Source organism: Typopeltis vanoorti, chromosome 13 (assembly GCF_054136105.1).
Source record: "Typopeltis vanoorti isolate ZY-2024b chromosome 13, IOZ_Tvanoo_1.0, whole genome shotgun sequence".
Classification (NCBI taxonomy): domain Eukaryota; kingdom Metazoa; phylum Arthropoda; class Arachnida; order Uropygi; family Thelyphonidae; genus Typopeltis; species Typopeltis vanoorti.
The window spans coordinates 67,891,875-67,918,393 of NC_143561.1; the positions used below are offsets into that span (position 1 = coordinate 67,891,875).

The window sequence follows — 26,519 nt, forward strand, 5'->3', positions numbered from 1 at the left end:
AAAGAACAAGAAGGAAAGGAAGCGAGAGAGAGAAAGAGAGAGGGGGGGGGAGATTATGCAGATAGGATTAATGCCTTTATCAGAAAATCAATTAGATGTATATGAATTAGATTAATTCCCTTATCAGAAAATTAATTAGATGTAATTAATGACAATAACATGGCAGTTGCAGGCCAATAGAGCCTATCATGTTAAGAAGGTAAAGAGTACACAAGAAATAAGAATGTTAACATTGACAATACATGAACCTCTGTAGCTCAGTTGATATAGATGAAGCTCTTTGGTCGGAAAGACATGGGTTCAATTCCCATCAGTGACATTAGGAACTTTTATCTGGTCTCTTTCGACGTAAGGTAAGTTAGCCGATCCCATATGGAGATAGGGGATTTTTCACCCAGAAACTAGGGTTTTTCGTCCCCCAGAACAGGCAAACCAGCACCGTGAACACACGTATCTACAAACACACACACCGGGAGGCACAGGGCTAACCACCTTATCCTTGAGTTATAGTTGTGGTTGCAAAGTTTAAGAATAAACCTCCACACCGTAAAGATAGAAGAGGAGGATTAAGAAGCAAAGTAAACATTGACAATATTATAGAAAAATGACAAAATCTTATGGAATGGTCTGCAAGGACAAAAATCAGCATTAAATGGTTGTTCACTAAGTTAAAGGAGTCACAGAAAAGAAATCATATTGAATGTGCTTATCAAGTAAGTCATAGTATGTGCTGCCGTGAAAAAAATGCAGAGAAGGTGGCAAAATGTTCTGGCTATTGTAAAGGTTTAGAAATGATAAAGGCAACAGGAAAACTGAAAATAAGGTTGTTTTAGATGACTGGAGATAATACTTTAAGTCTTACAACAGATAAGCAGTGACAAACAGTGATAAGAAATATTCAAGAAAAATGCAATCAGAAGTGTGTATATATCATTACTTCAGGTAGAAAAAGGCTTGAGATGATATTCAACAGGAAATGTCAAATAAGGTCATTAAAATTTTATAGTGGCTATACTTGCATAATTCAGAAGGCTTGTTCAATTTTATCACTGAAGTAGCATTGCATCCAGATGGACACGATGATAGCTACTCCACACTTGTTTTTTAAGATATACAAAAAATAAAAAATATCAGAATTACACAGAAATTTCCTACTGAATATTTCAAGAAGATTTATGCAAACACACCTAAGATTAACAAAAATTGTAGAAGAAGCTAGGCTCAAGCCAAAAATTGTTCGTTAGGACCAGAATTTTACTTCATGATGAACAATCAATGAATCATGTGAATATAAACAAGTCTCTGTATTTAAGTGTTGCAGATCTGGAAAAGATATAAAGTGATAAGGAAAAGATATTCATGTCCCAACCATGATGTATGAAGGTAAGTTAATCTAAGAAAAGGACAGTGACCATACTAATGTATGGTCACTATCAATCACAGGGATCTGTGCTTGGTCCATTGTTGTTTAACTTGCATATCAATGATATTGAAGATGGTTTAGAGGATAATATCTTATATGCTAAAGCTGAAAACTGGGAAAAGTGATAAGACCTAACTGATAAAGAATCCATTGCATGCTGATTTAAGCAGACTGGTTCTATCAAAGAAATAATGAACATAATTTAAATGTTGCTAGCTCTGTATTTTGGACAAACATTGCAGACAGAGCATTATGTTAAATGGAAATTCACTGATAATCAATGAAACTAGAGGTTTCATTTATGGGCCACATTACTAAGATGATTTAATCACAGAAAGTTGACACACATTTTAAAAAAGAACACTAACTTGTAGGAAGAAGGAAATTCCCCACTTTACAAGGTCTCAATAGGACCATCTGGACTACTTTGCTCAGATATGGTCCTATGGATACTGTGGAGATGTGGTGGCAGTCTAAAATATCCAGATAACCAATATGATATCTAGCCTATTGTGCATGCAAGCACAGACAGAAGGAATGGGACTGAGAAACATGGAGGGGAGGAAATATGATGGAGAAATACAAGTTGGTAAGGTGATCTCAAAGTATAGGTATAAGTGAGATTTTGCAACTTATGAAAGTGAACTCAGGATAATCTCTGGAAGGGATTGCTTGAAAGTCAAACTAGATAACTGAGAGGAGACCTCCACATAGTTTTTGGAATGCAGAGAATCGACTGAGATCTAATTCTAATCTGTAGCGTGCACCATTAATAAATATCCACATGGATACTTAAAAAATGAGGTTAACAGGCAATTTGGACTGTGTTCTTTACTGACTTAAAAATCAAAAACAAAATGATAGTACAACATCAAGAAATATCAAGGCAGGTTAGGTGTGCCAGGTTAAAAAAAAGGGCTTCCACTGTTCTTAGAAAACCAAAGCAAACAGTGTAAAGGCAGCTAATGGAACAAACTCAAAATGACTATTTTGACTACTTCTACACCTGTTTCAGACTGTAGTGTAAGCTGAATGAGAAGCTGAAGTTTTTGATTACGCTATTGAACATATGCTGAATTTTTCTTGTGGACTGCAGAGGCAAATTTTTTAGAGAACCTAGGCTTGGATAAGGGGTGCAATATACAGTGGAATGGGAAATGATTATTTCAGTGATAATCATCATTACAGTGAAGGTTATTTCAGTTATTAGTTCATTGTTTGGATTAGCACTTATTTTTAATGGTATTAACACCACCAAACAATAATAAAACATCTTTTGATATTGTTTGATGTTGTTAATACTGTTAAAAATAAGTCACGAATAACTGTCAACACCTAAGCTTATCTGTTAGTTTGGATTAGGAGAGCAAATCTAAATAAGGAAAAGAGGCATGAAAATTCCAGTAGTCATTCCATTTGGCACTATTGTAGTGCCATAGAGTATGAGACTGAGATTGGATGGGAGAAGAATGATCTGTAGAAAAGGAGACTTGGATAAGATTATGATCAGAGTTGCCAAGAGGAGCACAGACATCCACAGTGCATTCGGAAGAGAGCTAGTTAAGAAACGGTCCAGAGTGTTGAATGAATGTCTTGGTATTTTGGTTGGTAGATCATGACTGATGGCAAATGATTCGACTTCCCTTCTGACTTGATTTCTGAAGTTGGAGAAGTGGAGCTGGTTCTCTTTATGGATGTTAGTCTCCTAAGAAGACAGTCTAGGTAAATAGATTTGCATGTCACAATAGTCACAATTTGGATAAATAGATTGTATGGAATCAACTTTTAGCAATAAGCAGTCCAAAAGGGCAGAATGGTTGTCAGAATTTGGGGAGCAGCAAAGACAGTTAATGAAGGGTAAAAAGTGAGATAAGGAAATCTTGAGGTAGAGAAAATTGAAAAGTGGGGATTCCAGTTCAGATAGCATTTGGCAAGGGATATCTGATTTGAAAAAGTACAACCCTTTTTTTGTGGAGCACATCATGCAAGATGTAGTTGGGATAGTTCAGGTAAGGTGTAGTTGTAGAGGATGTCAATTTGGGGCTCAATTAGGAATAGGAAAAAATTCAGAATCAATAATCAATCAAAAATAATCAATCTTTCCCAAAACCATGACCTCTTCAAAATGATTTTAGTAATGCTATCATCCTCTAGGTCTGAGGCACATCAGACCTAGAAACTTCTCAGTTTCAGTTGTATATAGAGTTCCTTGTTTCTGCAAGTTGGCCTGCTATTGGACAGACAGGAAGATCAGCTGCCATTCAAATGGAAGAATGTAAAGAATACATCTACAGTCATGACTATAGTCAATATGGCCTTGAAGATCATGCTTTGAATATAGCTCTCAGAATCAACTGGAAAAAGACCATCATGTTCCATCTCAGTAAATTTAGAAGAGGAAGACTGTTTTTAGAATCTGCTGCTGCTGCTCTTAAAAATCAGCCTAATTTAAATAAATATGGTAGCATAAAACTTTCCAAAATATGAGAATACTAATACTTTGAGATCCCAATTTACATTCTAAGCTGCCAACAGGTGTCCAAGGAGGGCACTTCACCTAGTTAAAACTATTCCTGACGATCTCTCTGTAAATGAGATGAAATACTGGAAACATTATATACTATTTTTAATTGTTTCCAAGTGCTGTTTCACTACATTTCATTGTGAGTTATTCCCAGCACATAAGCCTTAGCACATGAAAACTAAGGAAGAACTACATTTTTACCTGTATATGAAAAAGAGTTCATGACTACAGCCATATGTTAAATTTATTGCCAGTATACTAATAAATTATATTACACAAAAAATTTGTTATAAATTTCATATAAATTAAATTGCAATATGTTTTCAGCAAAAGTTACAAATTTCCTAAGGACATAGTTAAGGAATTGATGTACAGTACTTATAGAAAACTATGCAGAGAGACATTTCATTATGGAATATGTCCACTCCCAAACTGAGATGCAGCTTTCATAATGTTGTACCATGCTTAGCACCAAGTGATTCGGGAGTTCTTGAGACAAACTGGTCCACTCCTCCTTCAGAGCAAGAATAAGGGCCTTGTTTGTTTTCTGAAGGGGAATTTTGAGAAACAATGCATCTACCTATTGTGTTCCAAACATGTTTTATTGGATTGAGATCTGGGGAATGTGCTGGCCACTCCATTCAATTAATATCATCAGTCTCCAGAGGTATCTCTACTGCTAATGTATAGGGTGTCCCAAAATTCACGCAAGAAGTAATTTTGATAGAAAACACAGGTTTTTAATTAAAAATTGTAATTTCTTATTGATTCATAAAGTATACAGTATAAGGTTATGCATGGAATAGCATATCGGGTAAATGGCCTCCACGGTTTTGCTGGCACATACGCACTCTTTTGTCGAAATTTTCCATGACCGTTTTGCATAAATGTGGCTGAATTTCGTTGATACAGCGCTCAATTTCCTCTTTCAAGGCATGGGTGGTTGTGGGCTTGTTGGCATAAACCTTAGACTTCAAAAAAACCCCAAAGAAAAAAGTCCAATGGCATTAAGTCCCATGATCTGGGCGGCCAATTCTGATCACCAAAACGGGAAATTACACGACCAGGAAATGACTCGTGCAGTAATTGAATTGTTTCTCGGGCTATATGGCATGTGGCACCGTTTTGTTGAAACCACGTGTCGTCCACATCCATATCTTGCAATTTAGGCACAAAAAACTGGATTATCATGTCGCGATAGCGAGCACCATTAACTGTTATTGTCTTACCAGCCGCATTTTCGAAGAAGAATGGACCGATGATGCCTTCAGCCCAAAATCCGCACCAAACAGTGACACGTTGTAGATGCATTTGTTTTTCAACAATCACTCATGGATTTTCTGAACCCCAAATGCGACAATTTTGTCGATTAACAAAGCCATCAAGATGAAAATGAGCCTCATCGCTGAAGATGATTTTGTTCGAAAAATAACCATCCACTTGTTGTTGTTCCATAATCCATTCAACGAACTCTCTTCGCTGTGTGTGGTCAGTAGGCTTCAGTTCTTGAGTCAATTGAACTTTGTAAGCATAAAGATGCAAATCTTTCATGAGAATACGCTGTAGAGAGCTTCTTGAAATGCCCAATTCAAGACCACGGTGTCGAATTGATGTTCCTGGACTCTCAGCAACACTCTCACAAACTGCTTCGATGTTTTCTGTTGAACGACAGCCAGAGTGTATAAGATCACTAATTGATCCAGTTTCCTTGAATTTTTAAATTAATCTTTTCACAGTTGATGAAGTTAAATCACTATTCCGACCATATTTTGTATGAAAATTGCGAACTGTAGCTACCAAACCTTCATTATTTTTAAAATATTGCTCAACAATGAAAATGCGTTATTCTTTCGTGTAGCGCTCCATTTTTAATAACCCTGAACTGTCAGCTGTCTTTTTTTTCTCGTTGGCAACACTTTACCGCACAAATGGCGCTAAATTTAAATCTTGCGTGAATTTTGGGACATCCTGTACAGTGTGGTGTCATTGTCATCCATAAAAATGAATTCTTCACCTACAGCACCATGGAACAATTGAACATGACGAAGAATTTCGTTGCAATATCGTTCATCAGTCATAGTCCCCTTTTTCTAGCACTTGTAGCTCGGTGTGTCCATTAAGCATAATGCCTCTCCACACTGCTGTATCTATCTCTTTCAAGAACATTCTTGCAATGGTAAGCAACATCACTTATATGCCAGATCAAGTGTTGTCTAGAATCAGAGGAAAGTGTCTTGTCCAATTTTTATGAATACAACACCACTGAAAATGTGCTCTATGATGAGCCGTGGATAAAGGGAAACAGACTCAAGCCTTTGGATGCATAGGCCTACTTGTCGCAGACATCTTGCCACAGTTTGTTGAGATATCTGCGGAACTGTGCTTAAATGGATCTGACTTGCAATAAGCAGTCCTAACCTGCTGTGGTGCGTTGATTACGTTTTACCCAGAGTCTGGATACATTATGTGAGATTCCAAACTCTCTGGCAATATCAGTAATTCTGCAGCCTTCTTCAATCTTTCCAGTAATTCTTCCATACATGAAATCACTAGATGATGTCTTTGAGACATTACATGACATCCAAGTTTGCAACTTTATTCCTTCATGAAAAGAGCTTCCTTCAAACATTATTCACTGCACAAACATTAGTGCAGCTTTTTATCCTGTTGGGTGCTACCACATGACCCCTTCGCACACGATTCGAAAATCTGAATGTGTACCTGCTTTCTACCCCAAATCATCAGTTATACAAATTGTCACAAGCTGATTTGTCTAAATTTCCAGTTGTAATCTTCAGAAATAGAGTTCATTCTTAGGTTTTGGATACCAGTGTATATCATCAACAAAATGTAACCATATACGAGGCTGAATGAATACAGTGTCTAAGAGTTCTTTTTCTAGATGCTCCATAAAATAATCAACTATGGCATGTGATAGGACTGCCCATTACTGTTCCTTCTATTTGTTTACACACCTAATGGCAAGTCAAATAGTCTGCGGATGGTAAATTTAAATAGGTTGACAATGTCTTCTGAGAAATTACTCTGTTAAAATTGAAGAGTTTCTTGTAGTGGTGTGTTGGTGAATAGGAAGACTACATTAAAAGTAACCATAATCTCATTATTACACAGATATAGATATTTTATTTTATTTTTAAAGTCAACATTGTTTTATATAAGAGCTGGCATAGTCAGTGGGTTTTTTTTAAACAATTTTTATCTACTCAACTTACAACTGTTCCTTTGAACTCTAATAGTGTAATATCATATACTTCAGCTGTGATCAAGACATGAACTAATATATGTATGATTTATGACTTGTTATTGTGATTCATCTTTGGAATGTAGTTAATGGTCTATCTTCCTGATGATGCTCAGATAACATTGGATGAAACATATTGGAAATTTTTAAATAAATTCTATATAATTTTTGCTACATGTGTAAGCTGTGAATTTAATGTCTAGTGCACATATTCCATTAAAGTCAGTAACAAACTAAAATATATTCTTAGAAATAACAATTAGTAATTATGGATTTAATGAAAAGAGGTAGCATTGTAGTACTTACATGTTGAATTTTAGCCTCGTATATGTTTATAAGGGAAGAATACATCCTGGAATCAGCTAGTTTTTTCAAAATAGCTATTAACCAAAAGTTAATTTGAGAGGCTTCTGGCCATGCCAACCAATCAAGCATTTTGATTACTGCAGCAGTAATATCTTTGTCAGAATTTTTTTGAATCAGATTTTCAGTTACACTGTCTATAAGATCCAGAGGTAAACACTGAAAATTCAAAGAGTATTATACTAAGGACAAATTACAGACAACAAACACAAAAATTCCATTTTTAACAAAATTATTTAACATAAGATTTCTCGGAAAATAAAAGAGCATAAAACAAGGTCTCAAGACCTTGTACTGAATATAATGAGAACTTTTGTAGGAACATGGCTATATAAAGCAGCACTTACTATTTCATGTGTTGGTTAAAAAACTGCACTTTGATCATTAATCCTAATAGATGCTGTGTTATGAGGCAACTCTTACAATGTGAGTTACATGTATTTCAGCAAAGAGCTACACAAGGTTCCTTCAAAAAAGAAAATGTAAATTAAAACTTCTAACAGCATTTTTTTCGTGCAAATCCCACTAACAAAAGGTTTAGACCTATTCTTAGTATATATTCTTAGATAGATCGCTATTCTTAGTATATAGTAATTTCAGCTATAGGAGATCAGTGCAATGGAAAAGTGATGCAATTGTAGAATCATTCAAGAGATTACTTCTCTGTAGTGTGTTTTTAAGTTGATTGTCTAACTATTTTACTTTATTTGTGATTGCTTGCCATTACCTTCTATTTAGTGTTAAATACAGCAATATGTCTGGAAGAATTATTACCAATAGCAAAATAATAAATGTTTAACTACTATTGATAGAATAGGATTTAAGCTTATTACAGAATCTCACCCAATTTTAATGGCCCGCAGTGCAAGTGATCCTTCTTCATATTGGGTTCCATGTGCACGACAATGTGCCAAAATAGTGCATGCTTTTGAAAGTGCAGCAGAAAGTGAAGTGTATGGCTCACTGAATTCAAGGTTCCAGTTACTGTTTAAAGAAAATTCAAGAATATGGGCAGGATCCAACACTATGTTATAAGCATAATAGTATAACATCCATTGTTGGACACTGGTTTGTCACTGAGAAAGAAAGGAAGTGGCAACAAGGCAGCAAATGTAGATTGACTTGAAATGATATGGGAAATTTTAACATTGAAATAAATCCATTCATCCAGACAATTTGAATTGAGTATTTCACATTCTACCATACAATGATGTGTTTACAAAACATTGATTTAGACTATTTAAATTAAGGGGATATTTAATCCCACATTACTTAAAAACCGAATAAGAAAACTCTAAGATAGAAATAAAATCAGATTTTCATGCCAAATATATCAAACTATAAAAGTTTGGCGAGTCCAAGCGTGAGCAAACACCTGGGTGGTACAATACCGGGCAACTCTTTGTAAAGGTGGATAAAGCTAGGATCGCTATTCTTAGTATTTGCCCTAATGTAAAAACTCATCCCCTAGGAGATGTATGTTGTTTTACATTAAGGGAGATAGGTCTCATTAAGGGAGATAGTGATAATAGCTTTAATACTTTACAGTACGAGTTGTCAAAAAGGTGCACAGATAAATTAATGAAATAAAGAGCCAAAAGGCTTCACTTCGGCAATGTTAAAATTATTTAAATTAAGGGGATATTTAATCCCACATTATTTCAAAGCCGAATAAGAAAACTCTAAGATAGAAATCAAATCAAAGAGTTTCATGCCGAATATAGCAAACTATAAAAGTTTGGCAAGTCCAAGTGTGAGCAAACACCTGGGTGGTATAATACCAGGCAACTCATTGTAAAGGTGGATAAAGCTAGGATCGCTATTCTTAGTATTTGCCCTGATGTAAAACTCATCCCCTAGGACAGGGTTTCTCAAACCTTTTCTAAGACGGAACACCTTGGTTATTTTGTAATGTATTAATTAATAATAAAATTATTAATTAATAAATATCAATTAAACCATCATTAAATTAATTTGTGCTGATTTCATTGACATATCCTATTCTGATCACCAAAAATTTATATTATAAGCACTTATGAGTGAATGCAGACTTTTTCTCCTGTGCGCTGGTAGTTTTCCCCTCCTTTTGTACATCCTGGAGATCTTTGTAGGCTTGAGGTGGATAACTCACTATCTGTTCCGTCACAAACGCCTTCAATAAGAGATTTCTTAATACCAAAATTAAACAAAGTGCCTTGTCTCTTATTCATATTAGAATTTAAATCTGTATTCCTATTACTTTTAAAAAAATCAGGGGACTCAAGTTTCAGAACAAGCACTTACATACTGCAATACGAACTCGAAGGAAGAAAGTATTCAGCATTACTAGATTTGAGAACTGGATACAGACTACCTTGATCTTCAATTTCAATGGAAAAATTTTCTTTATACTTCCTTGCTGATTGGTCATTAACATTTGCAACACAGATGTTATTTCTTTCAGTTTTGAGAACAGAGCATACGCCGCCCATAATTGTCGGCTAGCAGGCAATTTTTATGATCGGTCATAAACAGCGGTATTCTCTTTCCCGATTGTTGAAAAATGTGTGAAAAATTAAGGATAATTCATGAATGTTCCCATGTTTAAAAATATGCTGCTTGGTCACTGATATTTGCTACACAGATGTCATTTCCTTCAGTTTTGAGAACAGCGGATATGCCACTCATTGTTATAATCCGCTTGCAGGCAATTTTTATGACCGGTCATAAACAGCGGTATTCCCTTTCCCAAATGTTGAAAGGTTTCAATGAGTGAAAATTAATGATACACAGATGTTATTAGGCATTCTGGGTCTGAGCTTTGATATATTCATGAATATTATTCTCCTCAGAATATTTCTGCTATAAAATATTTATTCATGAAAAATGCTTAGAAAACGAAAATGACAAATTCCAGAACTTCTCGCGGACCACCTATTCACAGTTTGATAAACCATGCCCTAGGAGATGTATGCTGTTTTACATTAAGGGAGATAGGTCACTACCCAGACCGGTTTCAACCATTATTGAGGTCTCATCAATGAGTAGGTAGACCAAATAATACCAAGATTATAGTGATAATAGCTTTAATACTTTACAGTACGTGTTGTCAAAAAGGTGCACAGATAAATTAATGAAATAAAGAGCCAAAAGGCTTCACTTCGGCGATGTTAAAATTATTTAAATTATGGGGATATTTAATCCCACATTATTTCCAAGCCAAATAAGAAAACTCTAAGATAGAAATCATATCAAAGAGTTTCATGCCAAATATAGCAAACTATAAAAGTTCGGCGAGTCCAAGCATGAGCAAATACCTGGGTGGTACAATACCAGGCAACTCGTTGTAAAGGTGGATAAAGCTAGGATCGCTATTCTTAGTATTTGCCCTAATATAAAACTCATCCCCTAAGACAGTGGTGTTCAACCTTTTTTACTACGAGAGCTACTTTTCTATAAAAAGTTATTCGGCAATCTACTCGCTTATATATAAGTTAATCAGTGATCTACTCTCTTATATAGATCACGTTCCCCCAACCTGATATCTGATTACGCACAAATAAACAACTAAAAACTTTATTTGTGTATTTAAAAATTTATTTATCACTTTTAATTATTTTAATACAACAAAAAAAAAAAAAAAAAAATATATTGGAATAAAATATTTATTTCTCTATTTTGGAAAACCAAAGTTAGAAAAAACAATGGATTGATTACAAACTCACAAGTTACAGGAAATGCTGGTTGATTAAAAAAAAAAAAAAAAGTTAATGTGAAATTTGCATTGTTTGGACCTTGCAATATTTTCATAGTGAAGTTGATATGAAGAAGTGGCCAATCGCAGACAATCATCCAAATGATCATTTGTAATTTGTTTCTTAATTGATTTTTTATGACGGTCATATTTGAAAAAGCGGATTCTGACAAGTATGTCGATCCGAAACACGACAGAATTTTTCACACAATATCAGTTAATATTGGGAATTTTTCATGTGCATACTTCCAAATGACTTCATTGTTTATTGATTTTAAATGTAAACTATTCTGAATGTTTATTATCTCAAGTTCTATTTCAGCTTGGTTTATATCAAACAGCCCACTAATTTTATTTGAAATTTCTGTGATGTTCAAGTTTTCTTGAAATGGATTATTGATAAAAGATACAATCATTTCAGTTTTATTAAAAGCTTTAAATCTTGAATTTATTTCTTACTCAACTAATTCTATTTCACGAATAAATTCTTTTAAATCATACCAAAGCATTTCTTGATTTTGTTCAAAAAATTTTAATAAATATGGGAGATGTCTTTTCATCTCTACCTTGTAACTCTAAATTTAAATTGCTTAATTTTGTACAGAAATCTATGAAAAATGATAAGTGTAACAACCGTCTTTTATCACTCAATTGTGGTAAAAGCATTTTCAGCAAGAAAATTTTTTATATCGTTAATTAATACAAAAAATCTTTCTAAAAATTGACTTCAGCTGAGCCAGCGAACATTATTGTACAACAGAAGTTCCCTATCATCATCTGCCTGTAATTTAAATAACCGCCATTGCAGGGCTTTTCCTCGAACAGAATTTACAATTTTAAATGTAATATCAAAAACATCTTTTGTGTTTAATCTTTTACTACACAGTACTTGTTGGTGAATAATACAGTGGTACGTTAAAAAATCTGGATATTTGTCATCGTTTTTACATAATGAAATGAAGCCTGATTTATTATCTATCATTGCAGGAGCACCATCAGTAGTAATAGACACAAGTATAAAAAGCGGAAGTTTGTGTTGTTTCACAAATTCATCAAATGCTGAAAAAATGTCTTCTCCCCTAGTCCTTCCCAATAATGGTATAATTTTCAAAAGTTCTTCTTTACTTGAATAATCTTGAAATACCATGCGAATAAATACCATTAACCGAGCAATATCAGTGAAGTCGTTTGATTCACCAAATTGTAATGAAAACGCAACACACTGGTGAATGTCTGACATTAACCTGGGCTGGAAACTTTTCTCTGGCAATTGGAACTCTTCCTTTCGGCAATTTGAAACCTTGTCTGCAGCCCAGAAGTAGTCTCTCTCTAGTGACGTCTCGAACCGAGAAGCTCCTTTCTGGAAGCAGGAAACTCCTCTCTCAAGCAACGTGGATCCGGGCAGTCTCTCTGACGGCGACTCTGGACCAGGCGGCCTCCTCTCTGACAGTAATTCTGGAACCGGATCCTCCTTCTGCTTGCTTCAGTCCCTTTTTATTAGGCCTCTTCTGAGACCTTGCATAAAGTTTGGCAACCCCCAAAGAATCGGTATGAGTCTTTCATCTTAAGTTTCAAGTTCGGCATGCCTTTTGTTCTCCTCCGCTTTCTTTTGATTGTAAGTTGCCGGCCATCGGAAAGTTGTTTGAACTCTTTCTGACTGAATTCTGAGATTAAATGTAAGGGGGATGGAAAATCCCGTATTATTCTACAGCCGGGTAAGAAACTCAGATCGAAATCCTAGAGTTTCATGCCGAAAAAACTATCGGCGAGCCCAAGTGTAAGTAATCACTTGAGTAGTACAACACCAGGGCAACTCGGAGCAAGCTCATCACTATCCTTAATATTCTCTCATAATGTCACTACCCAGACTGGTTTCACCACTTTTTGAGGTCTCATCAGTGAGTAGGTAGACCTGGAATATCAAGGTTTTAAGTGAACCGAATTTACATATACCTCTACTAACGAATTGCTAAACTGGCGTACTTATTATTATTATTATTATTAGACACGTCCAGGGAGTCCAAAAACTCATCGAGGGAGAGTGTGCCAACAGCATCGGACGATTGGTCCTCTTCCAACTACTAACTGCGCTCAAACTTACTTAACTGAGCCATTAGTAGCAGAGGCTCTACCAATCGACCAACCTAGGAGATAAAGAGCCTAACGATTTATACTAAGGAAGATAGGTCACTACCAAGACCAGTTTCAACCTTTATTGAGGTCTCATCAGTGAGTAGGTAGACCAAATAATACCAAGATTATAGTGATAATAGCTTTAATACTTTACAGTACGAGTTGTCAAAGAGGTGCACAGATAAATTAATGAAATAAAGAGCCAAAAGACTTACTTCGGCGATGTTAAAATTATTTAAATTAAGGGGTATTTAATCCCACATTATTTCAAAACCAAATAAGAAAACTCTACGATAGAAATCAAATCAAAGAGTTTCATGCCGAATATAACAAACTATAAAAGTATTAAAGCTATTATCACTATAATCTTGGTATTATTTGGTCTATCTACTCACTGATGAGATCTCAATAAAGGTTGAAACCGGTCTGGGTAGTGACTCCCTTAATGTAAAACAACATACATATCCTAGGGGATGTTTTACATTAGGGCAAATACTAAGAATGGCGATCCTAGCTTTATCCACCTTTACAATGAGCTGCCAAGTATTGTACCACCCAGGTGTTTGCTCACGCTTGGACTTGCCGAACTTTTATAGTTTGCTATATTCAGCATGAAACTCTTTGATTTCTATCTTAGAGTTTTCTTATTCGGCTTTGAAATAATGTGGGATTAAATATCCCCTTAATTTAAATAATTTTAACATCGCCGAAGTGAAGCCTTTTGGCTCTTTATTTCATTAATTGATTTACACTTTATGATTCAAATAGTACAGAAGTTACAAGCAAATAAATTACAACATACCACCACATGATAAATGATGATGATGCATTTTTTTTGGATACTAAATTGTTTTCTCTGATAATAACAGCAATAATAAGACAAAAAAAAAAGTGGTACAAAACATTCTACAATTTATACAATCTTTTCACATATAGCAAGTATATTTTTTGCAGAATGATAGAGGCAACCTTAATGTCAACCTAGTGAAAGTCTTCCTACATGGGTTTTTCAGACAGACGGAGAAAGTCAATTTGATTCTCTACTCCCTTTACATTTATTTTATTTTATTTTATTTTGTGTGTGTGAGAAACAAAGATTTAGATTTCTGGAGGTGGAACACAAAGGATCTTGTATACTAAATACAGGTAAATGACATGGCTCACCTATGCCAATGAATAATCACTGATGGTTGTGATCCTGTTCACACAAGACATGCCATAAAGCATCTGACAAAAAAAAAAGAGAAAAAGAGAGATCAAGCACCGTCTTGACATTTGCTGGACCAATGTGTCTGAAAGCCACTACAATTTAGTGAATTTCTGTGTCTCAGCAAAATCACTGTTGATCTATTTCTGTTAGATTCATGAAATATATCATTTTGTTGTTGTTAATAACTGTGCAGATGCTGTACTATATCTCTTGCCTTTTATTCTGATCCACAGTACCTGAATTCTAGAATTAGATAGTCCAAATAATTTCATTTGTTCTGGTCTTCATCTTAAAACTCCAAATAAGGACTGAAATCAAAACTAAAGAAGATGGCTTGGCAATTTGTGATTTAACCACCCAAACTGTATTTTATATTGGTTGAAACAAATCCATACAATAAAAATCCTGAACTGTATATAATATAGCTTGGTATTTTAAATACCTTGAATATAGTAGCACAAGTTTCTTATTTCATATTCAGACACACATTTCATGTTATATTATTTTTTTTACTTAATGTTCTGGTCTTGTACAGGTGCACACACAAGCATATCCTAATTTAGCAGCCCAATTAAATATTAATTGGGCTGCTAATCTCTAACTAGTAATTAGACTTAATTAAGTCTAATATCCAACTTGATTCATGTAAATATGGATATCTTGCCATGTCACTGGTCTTACTAAAACCAGTAAATGTCAAAACTGAAATTTGAGTAGAAGTTAAATGACCTTAGCAAGGCCACTGGTCACAATTTTCTATCCAATCCTTGTTTCTACTTTTCAAATAATGCATCAGTACTCCAGCCTACAAAGATGTGGGTTCAAATCTGCTATGGCAAGGATGTTTGTGAATGTCTTTAAGGTGTTTTCTTTTTTCATTATGCATTATGGAACAACCACCATGCTTACTGCAAGCTCAAAGTGGCTTGCAAAAAATACCATATTTGGTATTTTTCAGAGTAGAAATCTAAAAACCTTACTTTAGGATTTCCAGATTAATGAACCATAAGTCCACCATGGCTACCTTTTGTGAGTAGGAATGCCATAAAAAATAACAATAATAAAGAAACAAAGTCTTATTGAATATCTTCTATGACTAGAAATAGAAGTCACTTTGGCCATTGGACTGAATGGTGGCATCACTTTGAATTACAGTTTTCAAAATTTTGGAAAATTAACGCAGCTACATTTGTTGAGATTAAGAGAGCACTTCACAGTTAATGTCAACTACAAATTTTGACCTAACAACTTCTAAGTATTATTGCTGTTACTTCCATTTGACTTATGTGAAAGTTGTCCGAAGCATGGTCTGTCAAACTCAACTTACCATAATTACTGTTATTATTATATGGACATCTTCATACAGTCAGAAGACTCATTATGGGAGACCACCACTAATGTAAGTAAGAGATGGCAAGATGAAATTGTCAGAATTGCTGGAATGAAGATGAAAATAGAATGGAATGGAGAAAATTGGAGGAGACCATCCAGCAGTGAACTGATCAAGGTCAAAGAGGAAAACACTAACCATTATTCACACAATACCCATCATATTTGGTTTAAACTTATTTACTGACAACACACTCACAGCTGCCTCTGGCATCCCATTTCAGTCATTCATCAAACTCCAATAAAAAATCTAGTTCACATACCCATGAGTCTGCAAGAACTACTTTTTTTTGCTAGTTCACATCCTTACAGATGAACTAGCAAACACACCCTTACACAACTCCCAGTGTAGTCCCTTGCTCTTGCTTTTCTTGGTATGTATTGAAAAAATTTCTTCTGCTGCATTAACTGTATAAAACTCCTTTAGATAGCAATTTACATGTTTTCATTATATCCCCCTTTCTGTCTGTCAACCCATGCATCTTCAATCTGTTCTCAGAGGAAGCCACAATGGTAATAGTGCATGGTGTTTCATGTTCTTCAATGACAATCTGCAACCACTTGGCAATCTGTAGATTCTATAATTTGATAAAGGATGGAGTTTGTTCTTAGAACTGATAAGAGTTGCTATTTTCTTATATGGCATGCAAGTGATGAGGTGACTGTATTCATATAGTACTTTGATTAACACCAGCCTTTACACTTGGATGTAAGCAATCATTTGTTTCTTGCTTAATCATGATAATGGTGAGTCTAAAATACCGTTATATTATATATAAAATTGTTATTAATGTACATAATAAGTGCTGAAATCAAACTTTAACCGAATATTATGTTTGAATAATGGAGAAATATTATATTAAATGAAAAAAAATCATGGACATTTAGGTCAAGCAGACCATGCATTTTCACTACCCACAGACTCAAAAGAGAGAAAAGTACTAAATTATCATTGCAAGTATTAAAAAAAGAGGTGTTTTGTTTTGAAGAATCTGTAATTGCACTTAAATACTAATGTAACTGAAATAAATATGGATGCATGAAACTCAAGATATGAGCTACACAGAATGAGATCTTAGAATGCTTACTCAACAACCAAACTTCTTACTAGTGTCCAGGGGATTTTATGCTTTAAGTCTAATCACTTCCACTTTTTGTGTTGCTTATATGAATGTTATATTCCTGATGACATTTATATGGCAGAGACAAAATATTCAAGTGATCAAACCCTTGTTTAATTCCCTTCCATTTCATTATAATTTACCAGCCTAAATACATGCACTAGGTGATGTAAGAATAGCATGATAGTGAATAGGATCCAACCATCTAGCAAGTTCATATATACCTGTTACCTAAAGTCATGCTTAGAGATGGCGACTGTTTGGCAGTAAAGAACACTAACTAGTATCCCAAGAGATGGGTGAAACAATGCTTTTAATTCTTTAGTAGATATATGCCTGTGTAGTGCAATGTAAGTTTCTTCCTGAACATGAGTTCCGAAGAACACTTCAACTGGGATCATAATTTGTCCTAGCCTTAGTAGGTTGAGACTACATTTACGTAAAAGTGAACAAAAATGGTTTTTCTGTAGTGAAAAATTGCACCTGCTTACCAATATCCATGAAGAAAGATGGTCAACATCATAAATGACAAATGGTAGCAAAGTTGTTAAGCCTACAGAAATCACAAATCTATCCAATCTTCATGCTATTCAGAAGGGAGTAATCAATTTAAATGATAATCCCTTTTCACAAAGGCTCAATCCAATCATTTTCTCACAAGTGTTCTATTTCTGCTCTATATTTCTATACGTTACTTCCATTGACATTGTTTTAATGAACCAGATGAAATTATTATACAGTAAAAGGAATAACACTTATGTTAGTTAAATATTTAATATTTGTAGAATGCTAGGTTTCCTAGCCACTGTCAATATAGCAGAAAAAGAGATAAGCACATAATACAACACTTAAAATTGCAAGGACTTGACAATATATGAGGATGGTCTGAAAAGTTCTCAGCCTAACAATGAAAAAACGAATTTATAATTTCAAAATTATTTTTATTTTTCAGCATAATCGCCCTTAAGACTGATACATTTATTCCAGCGATGCTCCAGCACCATTATCCCATCCCTATAGTGGTGCTCAGTAAGATCTGCAAAATACCCCTTTACAGCTGCAATCAGCTCTTGATTCGAAGAAAAACGCTGACCGGCGAGGAAGCGTTTTAGTTTTGGGAAGAGATAGAAGTCAGACGGAGCCAAATCTCGGGAATAGGGTGGATGTTCCAACAATTCATAGTGCAGATCCATCCCTTAATTTTCCCATTGCCAAAACACTTTTGTGGGAAGGTGCATTGTCCTGATTAAAGAGGATTTTTTCCTTCTGCAAACCGGGTCTTTTCTCACGAATTTTTTCGCCTAGTCTGGTTAAAAGATTGGAATAATATTACTCAGTTATTTTTTTACCCTTTTCAAGATAATTAATAAACAAAATGCCTTTAGCATCCCAAAACACTGATGTCATGACCTTTCCTGCTGATGGAACCAACTTTGTCTTCTTTGGCATCGAACAACCGTCTTCTGTCCACTGTTTTGACTGCTGTTTGGATTCTGGTGTGTAATGGTGAATCCAAGTCTCATCCGTAGTAATAAATCGATGCACACAATCAGTTTTATTCTTGTTAAAACACTCCAATTGCTATTCAGAGATTTTCATGCGAGTGCATTTTTGATCTGCTGTGAGCAAGTGCAGCACCCATCTTGCACAAAGCTTTTTCATTTGCAATTCTTCATGCAAAATATATCTTACACGTTCTTTTGAAATGCCTATAGTCTCAGCAATTTCACACACTTTGACTCGTCTATCATCCAATATCATATCATGAGAGCATATATGACAATATATGCTATCAACTACAGGAGAATAACTCCATCTACAAACTCTTAGAATTCAGAAACATACATTTAAATACAATATTAAGAAACATAGGAATGAGGAGCATTACTTAGGATGACTCGATCAATGATTTCTAGTGTTGTTACACTTTCTGGACATCCTTCATGTGGATCATCTTCAAGGCTGGTACGTCCACGTTTAAAATAGGCAGCCCATTTCTTAATTGTCGAAAACGAAGGAGAAGAGTGCCATAAACTTTTATGAACTTTGAATGAATTTCTTTCGGCATTAAACCTTTTTACAAAGAATTTTATAACTGCACGATACTCAATTTTATTCATTTCAAGGGATACAGACAACACTTTTGCTTCAAACAGCTGTATAAAAAACTATTTGATAGAATGACTTGCAATTTCACATGGATGCTTATGACAAATGTACCAAACTTAGAAAAAAAAATCTTCCTGATAGTATTGTCATATATAATCAAGGCCGAGAACGTTTCGGACCACCTTCATATACTATCAACTGCAGTGGATAACTCCACCAACAAACTATTCAAATTCAGAAAAATAAATTTAAATAATTACAATATTAGAAAACACAGGAATGAGAAGTGTTACTTAGGATGTCTTCCCAAACTTGTGAAAATTTAAGTCAATCATTTTTGTTGAACTTCACTTTCTTTATATAATCTTTAAAGAAGAAAATAACTTTTATGTAGGACTTTAGTTTGAAAGTTGTGAAGCTCACAATTGCAGTCTGAACCCTAACAAATAAGATTGCTTTAAATCTTTAAAATTTTGGGAAGTTATCCTAAGTAATGCTCCTCATTCCTATGTTTCTTAATATTGTATTTAAATGTATGTTTCTGAATTCTAAGAATTTGTAGATGGAGTTATCCTCCTGTAGTTGATAGCATATATTGTCATACACTTGCAATTTTCAGTTGTTGTGTTGATCTCTTTTCAATTGTACTGACAATGGCTAGGAAACCTTACCTAAAATTTACCTATTTTCCTAATGCAAGTGTTATTCCATTACTGTATAATAATTTTATCATTATGAGGTACAAATTGTGGATGACAGAAGACATTTGTAGATTAATCAGAAGTCTTTATGTTGTTTGCACTTATAGTAGTTCATTGAATTTCTAAAGTGAATAACAAAACAGTCAATAAACGATAATTTTTTTCAATGATAAAAAGAATTTTCAACATAGCAAATCCCCTCACAAGTACTTTATTTCTAATGTTAAATCTTACAATCGGGTTGCTTAAGGGTCAAAGCTATATAACTGAGAGAAGACCTCCACATAGCCTTGAAAGGAATGCGAAGAACCGACCAGGGCTTCTGACCTAACCTCCAATCCTCACCTTCTTGTGGTGCACCCTGTTGAGTATCTACCTCGATACCGAACGAATGACGATGGGCAGGCAATCTGGGATTTAGTCGAACAAATTGTATTCTTATTGACTTAAACCAATATAAAAAATGATGGTACAACACGACAAAATTTCATGCAGGTTGGGGCATCTCCCGGTTAAACAAGGTCCCCATAGTTTTTGCCAGGGAACCAGGGTGAACAGCGAAAAGTCAGCTACTGGAACAAATCCTAAAACACACCCCAACTCAACATCCCTAGAGTTAAAGATCGGTACTGTCAACATAAAAAGCCTGAATGGCAAAGAAATGGAGCTAGCTGAGGAATTAGATAAGTACCAGATCGACATAATAGGGGTGACTGAAACAAAAAGACAAAAACTAGTGAGATCTTTCTGACCAATAAATACAAAATGCTATATTCAGGCAATGACAAGAAAGGAAAAGAAGGAGTAGCCATAGTATTCAACACAAAATAAGAGGATAATCTTCTTGAATGGCAGGCAGTCTCAAGTAGAGTGATGTGGGCAAATATCACAATGGGGAATTGGACAATGAGATTATTTGTGCCTATGGTTCCACAAAAGGTTCTACTAAGGTAGAAGTGGAGGAATTTTTTGATGCTTTAGAAAAAGCAACTGATACAATGAAAAATGAAAAGTTGGTCCTTGTTGGGGATCTAAATAGCAAAGTAGGAAATGATTGTCAGACATACAAAAATGTTTTGAGAAAATTTGGAGAAAAGAGCAAAGCTAATAATAATGGCAAATATCTGTTGGATTTCTGCTCAGGACATGTTATTACTAATAACTCCGTTATTAGTAATAACGGAGTTATTACTAACTCCGTGCTCCAACATAAAAATGTGCACGAATTCACATGGAGAGAAGAGGCAAGGAATAAGAAAAGTCTCATTGACTATGTTATTGTTGATAGTGATATTTTCTCCCTGGTGAACCAGAGTGTACAGAGAATTTGAAATTGGAAGTGATCACTATTTAGTCTTGAGCAGGATAAAATTGAATTTCATATTGAAAAGAATAACATATAAGAAAGTTTTAAAGCGAATAAAAGTTGAGCAGCTCTCAGATGTGAACTGTAGACTAAAATACACAAAGATTATTGAAGAAAAAATGAAAGAGCTTGAGAACAGGAACTGAACCTTGGAGATTAAGTGACAAGCCTTGAAGAAAATCCTGATTGATTCAGCCAGAGAGGCATGTGGTGAAGTTGTCTGCAAGGATAGAAAAATCAGAACTCCATGGTAGACACAGGAGTTAAAGAGGCAGTGAAGGAAAAGAAGAAAGCATATCAAAAGTTCCTGGCAAATAAGTCAGCTGGTGCTCTGAGAGAATACAGAGACAAATGTAAGAAAGCTAAACACTGTGTAAAACTAGCTAAACAAAAGTCATGGGAGGACTTTTGTTTAGGGGAGAAAAACGAGAGAAAAAATTACTTTGAAAAATTGCTAAATGAAACAAGCAGTGATAGCATAGTGGTAAAAAACACTCAACAGACATACAGTCAGGAATACATATCCATCCTTGAAGTAGAAAAAGCCATCAAAGGCTTGAAATGTGAAAAGGCAGCAGGAGTAGATGATATTCGACCAGATATGCTGAAGTATGTTGGTTAAAAGTCTTAAAGTGGCTACACTGCATAGTACAGAAGGCCTGGACAAAGGGACGAATTCCTGATGATTGGAGTAGAGCTCTCATAGTACCCATATATAAAAAGGGAAATAAAACTGAATGTGAGAATTACAGAGGTATTTGACTACTGAGTGTTCCTGGCAAGATCTATGCAAGTATACTTGAGAAATGGTTGAGAAGAATTGTGGAAGAAAAGCTTGGTGAAGAACAAGCTGGATTCAGGCCAAATAGAGGCTGTCAGGATCAGATCTTCACTTTACGACAAATTGTGAAAGCATGGGAATATAACAAAGATCTATATTTACGTTTTTGTCGATCTGGAAAAGGCATATGACAAGGTGCCAAGAGAGAAGCTATTCAAAATACTAAAAAACTGAAAACCTAAAGCCCGTAAAACTGAAAACCTAAACAAGAATCAAGGTGTAATTTTACCAGAAATTTGGAAAACTTTTATCAGATCATTAAACATCAAAGAAATGAACTTTCATAACAATTACGTCATGAGTCATCACGAATAAATCACGTTAACGAGACACGCACATTGTCACGCACAATACCAATTTTTTGTATGATTTAGAACCATCGGTTATAACCTAGTCTGTAACCTTCATTTTGTGCTTACTGATTTGTATTCCCTGAGGATGCCAATAGAAACAGATTGGCGAAACATGTAGGAGGATAAAAATAAAGCTACTTGATAAAGATTTTATAAAAAAGTGTAATAGTCTTATGAATAATTGTCAAGAAAAAATTCAACATAATCAACTTAATCTCTAGTCTTTGATCAACTGTTTCAACACTAATGCAACTCTCACATCCATAAAAGTTAAAATGGGTTTGAAGATCATATATACTGCTGGTTTAGTGTTACCATAGCAGCCACATGAATGAACCAAATAAACAAAAAACCTTAACATTAAAGTACTGGGGTAAAAATTATTTTTATGGCTATTTAGTCTATTTTAGTTTAGGAGTGCTCTTTTTGTATAATGTCATTGGCTTTTTACTTAAATTTTAGGACATTACTTATGTTTTATATGGACAGATATATGAAGAATATATAAGAACAAAAAAAACAATACCTTTGTGGGATGTTGCTGGCTGTCTTCTTTTTCAGTGGCATCCCAGCATATGGTGATATACATTCATTGTTGAAGGGAGGAATTATGTATGACTGAACGGAAGGGGAGTCGGAAAAGTGAGATTTGAGAGATGTGGGAGAATTATTGGCGAGTCAAGAACTATGTGAACTTTTTTTGAAAAATCAGGGTTTTTTTATATATTTTTTAAATTATTAAAGGTGGGCAGAGAATACTTGGGGATGGGGCAGAACATAGAAATTTTTGGGGAAGGAGGAGGATATTATGTGATAAGATCAAGGATAGGAGAACGGGGGTGTGAACTGTTTCAACAGTGCATCGTCTTCAGAGCTTGTGGGGGGAAGTGATGGCTATGACATGCCAGCTTTGTGTTTCTGTCTTTGATGTATCTGTGTTGTATTCCATTGGTCAGAGTCATGACCTAATTTTTATGTTATGGAGCTTCCAACTCCTGGAAATTATGTAAGGCCAGTGGACGTTTATTGAGTTTTTGTCACATTTTATGGCTATCGTTTCAATATTCTAAGCATTGTTTCATTTTCCTGCATGTCTACTATTATGGCATTGTCAATTTGTGGAGTCTGCTGAAGGTTGTGGACAGCTATTTCTGTTTTTCCTGTATTTTATATTCTGTTTTTCTTTTGGTTGTTGCGTTTTTTATTGTTTAAATGTTCTAGAATTGGGATGTTACAGTCACGGAAGTGTTCTTGTAGTCTTGCCCACAAGATCTGATAGTTGAACCTGTGTATGTGACATCACAATCTTGTTTGGCAAGGAAATTTGTAAACCACATTGTGGTGTTCTAGTATTTCTTTGTGTGTGTGAGATTTAGTAGGTTTTAGAAGTGTTGCCAATTTTTGGTTTGTGATGAACACCAATTTATAGTTGTGTATTTGAAAATGTATTTGTAGGCTTTGTATGGCAGTTTGATGATTTTTTACGTTGGGAAGTTTTGTTTTGGTTGTTGGATTGTTTTGGCAGGTTTTTGCTGTTTTGTTGGCATAATTTATTAGCTGTGTTGGGTAATTTCGATTTCTAAAAAGCTGTGTTTTCTTTATCTCAGTGTTGAGATAATTGTGTGTAGTCGAAAACTTGTAAGCATTTATAACTGTGCTGGGATGACTGATTTCTTAATAGAATAAGGATGGTATGAGCTGAAGTGGAGGTAGTTTCCAATATGTGTGGGGGTTTGTGGAATATTTTTGTGGCTATTCTGTTGTTTGTTCTAATTAATGTTAGGATAAGAAAATTGATGGATTTTTCATGTTCTGTTTCTATGGTGAATTTTAGTCTGTTGCTGAAGTCGTTAAGGGATGTTTGTAAAGTAGTGCATGTTGGTTCTCCAATGCATAGAACATTATTCACACATATCGGCCATAAAAGGTGATGCCCGGGGGAGGGGGGGGTGATTCTATGTGTGATAGGAATAATTCAACTAATTGTCCGATGATATTTTGGCCCATAGGGTGTCCGAAAATTTGGATATAAAAGTTACTGTTATATTTAAAGAAGTTTGCTGAAATTACTAGTTTACTTTTTTATTTTTTGGAAAAGGTCATCTGTGTTTTTATCATAGATTTGGACTTGGCAAGTAATGGTTTTAGTAGTTTGGCTACGAAATTTGATTAAGGTGATGTGGGGGTGTTTTTGTATGAGACTATTGGGCATACCGGGTAACCGTCTTTGTGGGTTTTAATTTGTCCGAACATAGAAGGGATACGTGTGGTGAGGGGTGTTGTGTTTTTCATTGTCAGTTTGTCTATTCTATCTTGTGGTTTACAAATTTCCTTGCCAACAAGATTGTGATGTCACCTACACAAATTCTATTATCAGACTTTTGTGGGCAAGACCACAAGAACACTTCTCTGACTGCAACATCCCAATTCCAGAATATTTAAACAATAAAAAACACAACAACCAAAAGAAAAACAGAACACAAAATACAGGAAAGACAGAAATAGCTGTCCATGCCCTTGAACAGAAACATACCCCACAAATCAACAAGACCATAATAGTAGACATACAGCCATAAAATGTGACAAAAACTCAATAAATGTCCACCGGCCCCTACATAATTTCTGAGAGTTGGAAGCTGCATAACATAAAAATTAGGTCACTATTCCGACCAACAGAATACAACACAGATATACAAAGCCAGCATGACATAGCCTCCACTTCCCCCACAAGCTCCCAAGACGATGCACTGTTGAAATGGCTGACACTCCATTCTCCCACTCCTGATCTTATCCCATAATATCCTTCTCCTTTCCCAAAAATTTCTACGCTCTCCCCCCATCCCAACGTATTCTCTTCCCACTTTTAATAATTTAAAAAATATAAAAAAAACAGGTTTTTCAAAAAGTTCACATACCTCTTGCCTCACCAATAATTCTCCCACACCTCTCAAAACCCCACTTTTCCAACCCTCCTTCTGTTCAGTCATACATACATCCTTCCTTCAACAATGAACGTATATATAGCTGGGATGCCACTGAAAAAGAAGACAACCAGCAACATCCCACAAAGGTATGTCTGGTTTTTTTCTTCCTATATATTCTTCATATATCTGTCCATATAAAACATAAGTAATGCCCTAAAATTTAAGTAAAAAGCCAATTACATTATAAAAAAAGATTATTCCTAAACAAAAATAGGCTAAATAGCCATAAAAATAATATTTACTCAGAGGAGTAACATGAGAATTTTCCCAGAAATAATACCTGGGGTAATAACTTTAAATTAAAATAGTTGACATTGAAATAAGGACTTGACATTTTGACCATCATTTTGGTCATCATCAGGAGCGCACAACACACACACACACACACACACACACACACACTACATAATGATTCACTACATTATGATATAGCATTACTTGGATGAACTGCTGATTCTAGCTTAACTGCTGGTAAGGAATAGAGAAAAAAATAAATAAAACAGAAAATAAATAAAAAATACAATTAGTACATGCATGGAACTACATCAATAGTTATTAGCCAGGATTTAATTCTCTAAATGTCTTGTTATTTTGCCTTTTTATTTTATTTTAGGGATGCTGGTTTAGTAGTGGCCTATATATATAGTTTATTTCTTAGTGGTTTCTGTATCCAATATCTGAGCAAAATAATATCTGTATATAGCAAAATCTATCCAGTAGGTTGCAGATAAGCCATTCCATATCCCTTGAACCCTTAGGCCATCATTCTTGAAGTCAGGGGTGATGGATTAGCATCTTACAGGCTTCTGTACATTTTCATAAGGAATGGTGTCTTTCCAATCACTTGTGTGGCACGTTTCAAGTACATTATCAAAGGTCTGATTTTCCAAAATTAAGGAATTTGACATATTGCTATTGTGCATCTGGTTTTCACTATGTAGAATAAGTTATAGGTTTGGAATAGATGGGGGGGGGGGGGGAGTGATCCTCAGAGGAGATGAGTAAAT

The 26,519-nt window shown here is 34.9% G+C and overlaps 1 protein-coding gene across 1 annotated transcript in view; it reads right to left on the bottom strand.

The window, feature by feature from the left end:
• The window catches only part of DUBAI (Deubiquitinating apoptotic inhibitor), a 212,399-nt gene that overhangs the window by 110,130 nt on the left and 75,750 nt on the right, over window positions 1-26,519 (bottom strand). The window contains exon 6 of the mRNA XM_090402619.1: window positions 7,516-7,731. Coding sequence (XP_090258745.1) covers window positions 7,516-7,731 — 216 coding nt within the window. The remainder of the gene's footprint in view (window positions 1-7,515; window positions 7,732-26,519) is intronic.